Source organism: Sorghum bicolor, chromosome 1, assembly GCF_000003195.3.
Source record: "Sorghum bicolor cultivar BTx623 chromosome 1, Sorghum_bicolor_NCBIv3, whole genome shotgun sequence".
NCBI classification, from domain to species: domain Eukaryota; kingdom Viridiplantae; phylum Streptophyta; class Magnoliopsida; order Poales; family Poaceae; genus Sorghum; species Sorghum bicolor.
In genome coordinates this window covers 60,570,924-60,578,162 of record NC_012870.2, presented here as the reverse complement: position 1 = coordinate 60,578,162, position 7,239 = coordinate 60,570,924, and the positions used below count along the sequence as shown (strand labels likewise).

The 7,239-nt window shown below is 44.5% G+C and overlaps 2 protein-coding genes across 2 annotated transcripts; one reads left to right on the top strand and one right to left on the bottom strand.

The window, feature by feature from the left end:
• On the bottom strand, positions 274-1,602 carry LOC8062621 (probable glutathione S-transferase GSTU6). The gene is made up of 2 exons (XM_002464987.2): positions 963-1,602; positions 274-865 (listed from the first exon to the last, which is right to left on the bottom strand). The coding sequence occupies exons 1-2, from the start codon at positions 1,278-1,280 to the stop codon at positions 467-469; spliced, it is 717 nt and encodes a 238-aa protein (XP_002465032.1). The 5' UTR covers positions 1,281-1,602; the 3' UTR covers positions 274-466.
• On the top strand, positions 3,769-6,294 carry LOC8062620 (probable glutathione S-transferase GSTU6). The gene has a single exon (XM_002467555.2). It carries the CDS (start codon positions 5,383-5,385, stop codon positions 6,067-6,069), a length of 687 nt encoding a protein of 228 aa, XP_002467600.1. The 5' UTR covers positions 3,769-5,382; the 3' UTR covers positions 6,070-6,294.

Genomic DNA, 7,239 nt, shown 5'->3' with positions numbered 1-7,239 from the left:
GCAAAAAGAATCATGTAGTAGTGATTCATTCAAGTAGTACTAAATCGCTCACGAGATCTACGTGGCGGGTTTGACATATATGAAATGTGAGGCTAGTGTCTGACGTTTTCTCGGAAGACCCTCGGTGGGTTCGACATTAGTGGGCCTCTTGACAAGCTTGCTAGGCTCGCCGGTCTCGTGATGGGTCCGACAGCAGGCTCAGCGAGTGGGCGCATTGTCGACGGGCTTTTTTTTCTTTTCTTTTTTTGCCTAGATTTTACATAGAGGGGAAGGTTCACACCAAAATAATCATATTTATTGCAGAGCAGACGACTGGAACAACATAATCAGATGAAAAATTAGTCAACCCGCTACATATTTATCAATATAATAATCTTTCAAGTTTCAACATTATTCGGTTGGAATTGGAAGGATCATAGCAACTGTTACCCCACCGTTTACCTCTTCCAGCTTTGGTGGCCTGAACTCATTCTGAACTCGCTAACTTCGCAGCGTCGATGGCAGGGGCACGAAACTTATTGATGTACTGTACCGCCAAGTCCGCCTCAGGCACCGGCACCACCTCCTTCGCTTCTACACTCCCTCCAAACCGCTCCGCCCACGCAGCCAAGAGCGGAGTCTTGCTCGCGTCAATGATCTCCAGGCCGTCAACCCTGCGCACCGCCTCGAACCAGAACAAGAAGGAGCCGAGCACGATGTCGACGTAGCCAATGGAGTCGCCACCGAAGAAGGCGGCGTTGCCGTTGCCGGAGCACTTGGCGAAGGCCACTTCCATTTTCTCGATTGCGGCAAGCGTTTCCTTCACCTTCTCCGCCCTCTCCTCCTCCGCCTGGGCTTTCACCATGCCGTACCACGCCGGGAACAACTGCGAGCAACAAGGGCCGGCGCTGCCAATTCGATCGGTAACAAGACCAGGCGCAGAAAACTAACATAGAAGTAAACGCGTGTGCGTGCGTGCATACCTTGTCGTCGACGTAGGCAGCCCAGAAGCGAGCAGTGGCGCGCTCGAAGGGGTCGGCTGGAAGGATCGACCGGCCAGCGAACAGCTCGTCGACGTACTGCAGGATGACGAGTGACTCACAGATGGGCTTACCGTTGTGGATGAGCACGGGCACCTTCTTGTGCACCGGGTTGGACTTGAGCAGGAGCTCACTCTTGTTGTTCAGGTCCTCCTCGACGTACTCGAAACTCACTCCTTTCATGGTCAGCGCCATGCACACGCGGATCACGAACGGGCTCAGCTGCAGGCCGAGGAGCTTAAGATCCTCCTTGTCCGCCATTGTTTCCTCTCTCTCTCTCTCTCAGTGTCTCCCTCGCTCCACTGCTGGTTCTTGCCTTGTATGTAGCTAACTAGTCCTATCTTGCTCCGAGTCTGTGCAAGACTAGCCTCACATAGTAAGGGCATCTAATCCTCTCTAGTATATATTTTTTCCGTAGCTATAAAAAAATTATTTTAGACAAGGTTTAAATTATAATTAGAATTCAAAGAGCGTATCGTTATTTTAGACGACTTTCTTTACAGAGTACTAAGTCATGGATCTAGTTGGTCGTTCGTGTCATGATATATTTATTTGCAGACTATGACTTGGGTGGATGGCGAGTGGCAAACGGCAAGTGGGTGGCCTCTATTTTATTTTGCCTTTTTTATAACGCAATTTGGTGGTCTTGTGCTTCACTAGTCACCACATGTTCCACCTGCCGCCTCAGCTCTCATTCTAGGCCTTGTTTAGTTTCAAAAAAATTTACAAAATAGATATTGTAGCATTTTTGTTTGTATTTAATAAATATTATATAATCATGATCTAACTAGGTTTAAAAGATTCGTCTTGCAAACTATAGGTAAATTATACAATTAATTATTATTTTTATCTATATTTAATGCTTCATGCATACGCCGCAATATTCGATGTGGGTGTGATGGGAAATCTGAAATTTTTTGCAATTTTTTCTCGAAACTAAACAAGGCCACGCAACCTCAGGTGCAGCTCCCTATGCGGATAGGGTGGGGCCAGCAGTGTCCCTCTTTTCTTCGGCGCGGCGTTCGAGCGACGTGGCCTTATTCGTTTGGGCTTATCAGCCGAATCTGTCAGCCATTCAAGCCCTGTTTAGATTAGAGATAAAAAAATTTTGGGTGTCACATCGGATATATCGGAAGGATGTCGGGAGGGGTTTTAGATACTAATAAAAAAATAAATTACATAGCTCATCAGAAAACTGCAAGACAAATCTATTAAGTATAATTAATCTGTCATTAGCGCATGTGGGTTACTGTAGCACTTAAGGCTAATCATGAAGTAACTAGGCTTAAAAGATTCGTCTCGCGATTTTAAACCAAACTGTGTAATTAGTTTATTTTTTTATGTACATTTAATGTTCCATGCATGTGTCCAAAGATTTGATGGGATGGATGAAAAAATTTTGGGTAGGAAAGTAAACAGGGCCTCAGTATTGTTTTTCTCTCATAATAAATCAGCCAACAGTACTTTCTATCCTAACTTATCACACAAACCAATAAAGTGTCGTCCGACTTGTCGCACCAGTTTTTCGAAGACATCATGTATTCATGTGGCAATCTATACCTCACCCATGTCCATGCGCATTCCAACAGCCGAACATGCCTTTGTTCCCTCTCTGAAAAAAAAACTTATATAACGTGAGCCTGTTCTCTTTTTTTGTTTCAGTCGTACTTTTTCTATCAGACAGCAGTGCTTTTGTCTTATAATAAATCATCCAACAATAATTTCAGTCTTAACTTTTCAGACCAGCAAACCACAATAATATATTCCGTACTTCCAGTAGTAGTTACTCCCATCTTCAATAAACCACATTATATATATGTTCATACTTGTTTATCGGTTTGAGTATGTTTATATACTCAAATTAAGATATTCTAGATCGTACCACACAAAAAAATTTCGAATGAATCCATATTTTTAATATATTACTAAAATGCCACTATTGTAGTATATATAATAAGTATAACCATCTAAGGTAATATATACTTATTATATATACTACAATAGTGTATACATACTTAACATACATATCACCTTAGATGGTCTAGTATGATCATATACTTCATCTACATACATTTCGTTCGGTTATATACACCCTAAATCTAGAGATATAGACATGGGAGTACGAAGTAGTTAAAGCGACTTATCATTTGAAACTGAGGGTGTACTAAGCGCGAACACATGATTGATATGTGTTCTTATAGTTTGTTTTGTGATGAGTGATTGTCAACATGATTCACTACCTAGATTGAGTTAGTGACAAACAATTAGCGTGAGTTGGGTCATGCAACATATCTCTTGGCTTGTGGTGTACAGGTGTAGAGTTCGGAGGCCATGGTCGATGGCGAGGAGAAGGTCATAGGGACGTGCCATGCCGATGGACCGGGAGCGGTGAAGGACAGACATAAGACTTGGACCAAGGGACCATTAGGCCGAGTGACCAAGCGCGGTGGCGGATATCTAGGACATCAACAAGCACAAGTGTACATGAGAGTGACTGTGTTGACCAAGTCAAAACAGTGGACGTGCGAGTCGAGCAAGGCTCAGCAGGACTTGGCAGCCGACCAGCCGAGGACGGCGGTGACACTTGTCAAGTGGCGGGGGACGCGTATGGAGCATATGCTACTCGCGGATGATTGGGTGGTTTTGGCCTCAAAACCACTGGTGGTGAGTTTCGCGGATTTAGGCCTCAAAACCTGGGCAGAGGTTCCAACGAGGAACGGATAACATATGCCGGTATTGAGTAGTTTGCATCGAGGTGAAACTATCTTATGAAGGGTGCGATGGCCATCGGACGAAGATTACTAGGTTGGACCCTAACACCCTAAGGTTATGTGGTTCAACTCAAAATATCTAAGGCCACTTTAGGGTTGTCAAATAGCCCTAATAAATAAGGATGAGGGTGCCCCAATCACCCTTACTCTCCCATTTACATTTCCTTATTACTTTGTTTTTTCTTCCTGTATTCTTGAGTGAGAGACGTCCACAAATTCATGTGATTTAGATAAGAACCAAGATTTTGCAGAAGAGGTCCACAAATTCATGTGATTTATGTAAGAACCAAGATTTTACAGTGAGAACTCCAGGTTTCGATTTGTGAACCGTGTTCTTCATGTTCATCTTGTTCTTCACAAGTTCCCCTTTGCTCGTCTTCTTGTGTGGCTTGATTTATCATTTTGAGACTAATTTGATTTGTTCTTTTTGTATTGGCTTGATCTATGGCGTGAGTTGATCTTTTCCACCGTAGGAATTTGACTGAATCCCCACGAATTTGTATATCGGGACGAATCAAGTTTGTGGTGTGGTTTTTGGGCTTTTTTATTCTCCCTTGATTTCCCGTTGATTGGTTTCAAATTGGATGATGATCTCTTAGTGATCACTCCTCTACTGCCTTGTGATCATGCATACCAAGTTTGGTGGCAATTGGTGTTGATTTAGCCACAAATCGGATGAATCAAGGGTGAGGGTGATTTTGGGGTGCTACTGTTCTTCACTATTCCGCGGTCCCTGGACACAGTCTAGCCCCAGTTAGCGGACAATTTGCTAATCGTGAGCGAGCACAGGTGAGCTTAGGCTTTGCTTGAAATCATCTTGTGGGCAATCCGCTACCCCTGTGCGAGCAGTGTCTAGACTGTTTTCTCACAGTTTGGTTTTTGGATTTTGTCCTGTGGACAATCTGGGCCCTGACCTCGGATAGTCTAGTCCGCCGTTGCTGCTTGTGTTCAGTCCAGAACTATTTGCTGTCTTTCGGTTTTGGGAGGGTGAACGCTAGACAGTCCGGCCCTTAAAGTCTATCAGTCGAGGCTTGCTCCGCGGACAATTTGAGCTCCCTACCGGGCAGTCCGGGACTCAGCAGCGTGTGTCGTTTTCTTCCGTTCTTTCTCGTGTTTGTTTCCATCGGTGCTTGAGTGTTCTTAAGTGTGTCTAAGACTTCGCTAAGGATATCTAGCTACCGGTTAACTTGTGTATCTCTCATTTTCCTCAAAAAAAAAACTTGTGTATCTCTCATTGTATTGTGTTAGGGCTTGATGTTGGAATAGTGGTTGAAAGTTTCAAATAATATTTAAGGCTCCCGTTCACCCCTTCTAATCGCCGTCCTTCACTAAGTACTTCCGGTTCCATTGCTTTCCTTGAAAACAAAGCGGGAGACAAGCTGTACCAAATAATTGGCAGCTGGCACGTCTATTCATTCGATTTCCCACTACCCAAATCATCCGATTATGCCGAGGACAGGTTTGCACTAACTAACGTGCTAGTTCAATCATAGTCTCCTGAATGCCTGCAAGGCCACTCGCATTAGTAGCTCCACTACTGCGTCCCCTTCAAAAAGCATCCATCATCGATCGAGCTCTATCGCTCGGCAGAAATGGCGGCCAAGAGAGGTGAGCTGAAGCTGCTGGGCGTGTGGGACAGCCCGTACGTCAACAGGGTCCAAATCGTGCTCAACCTCAAGGGCCTCAGCTACGAGTACGTCGAGGAAGACCTCCTCAACAAGAGCGAGCTCCTTCTCCAGTCCAACCCGGTGCACAAGAAGGTGCCCGTGCTCATCCACGACGGCAAGCCGATCGCCGAGTCGCAGGTCATCGTCCAGTACCTCGACGAGGTCTTCGCCGGCACGGGCCCGTCGGTCCTCCCCGCCGACCCCTACGGCCGCGCCACCGCCCGCTTCTGGGCCGCCTTCGTCGACGACAAGGTCGGGTCTCCATGGCACACCATCCTGTTCGCGCGGGAGGCCGAGAAGAAGGCGGATGCGGCGTCGCGGATCATCGCGGCGCTGGAGACGCTGGAGGGCGCGTTCAGGGACTGCTCCGGCGGGAGGTACGTCGACTACTTCGGCGGCGACGGCGTCGGGTTCGTGGACGTGGTGCTGGGCAGCTACCTGGGGTGGTTCAAGGTGTTCGAGAAGATGGTCGGCGTCAGGGTCCTGGACGCGGCGAGGACGCCGCTCCTGGCCGCGTGGGGGGAGCGGTTCGCCGCCGCGGAAGCGGCGAAGGACGTCCTGCCGGATGACGTTGACAAGGTGCTCGAGTTCCTGCAGCAGTTCCTGGATTAGGTGGGCGCCACCACCATGTGCTCCGGTGTCGAACTCCCAATGTTTGCTTTGGTCATTTTCAGTGCGCTGTTCTGTTAATGGGTCGTCGGGTGTTTCCCAGTTGATTCGATAGAATTGAGGCCTGATTTTACCCGAGCATCAAGCTGAATTATTCCAGGTTCTAGACAGGAACCACCAGTAAAATCATGATGAAACGTTTCACAGAGAGTGGTTTTGGGTTTCATATATGGCTTCTCTTCCATATTCGATGTTCGCTTCACCGAATCTATCAGGAATTCAGCAGTTATAACAAATCAGTCAGCCAAGCGTTTGTCTTATTCAAACATTTTTTTTTTATAAATATTACTTATTTTGTTATGACATTTTTTATCATTAGATATACTTTAATAATAACTATTTATTTTATTATTTGTATAAAAAATTAAATAAGATAAATTGTCAAACAAGAAATCTAAAAGTAAAAAAACGTCACTTATTTTGGGTGGAGGGAGTATATAAGATTATTAAACACTAAAAATATCATCAAGACACCAAAAAATCAATAAAAATCTTAGAAAAGTTTTTGAATAGACACCAAAATTAAATATATTTTAGGTTTGTGTGATTTTTTATGGAAGCTATTAAAAATTGATCGAGCTCTTCACAAATGAGAAAAACATTGAAATTTCCCAAAACACTCTTGATGTATAAACATGTTTCAAAAACTTTGCACAATAAAAACATGTGATGCAACAAGCATGGATGCAACCGGCATTCTGTTTAGACGTTGATTTTAATGTTTTGGAAATTTTCTAAATTTTTTGAATTTTCCTATAGGTCAATCCAATTTTTGGAAACTTCTTGAAGTAATTTCTCGACCTCCCAATATTTTATTTGGGAGTCTCTTGTCCTAATATGTCTCAAATATTGTTTTCTCCAAATTTTTAGGCTTATTTTTTTAGTTATAAAACATTATCTACTATGTACCAGATTTATTTTTAACTAAAAAACACCCTCAAAACCACTTTTAGGCATAGTTATTAAGACCGGACCGGAGATCGAACCGGTAAACTCTCGGTTCACGGTTTGATTGGTTCAACCGTTTAGACTGCCGGTTCAAAATGGTTCAAATAGCTTCGATCTGCCCTAAAGACACAAACACCGACATAGCGCAGCGGTGGTGCTATTGCT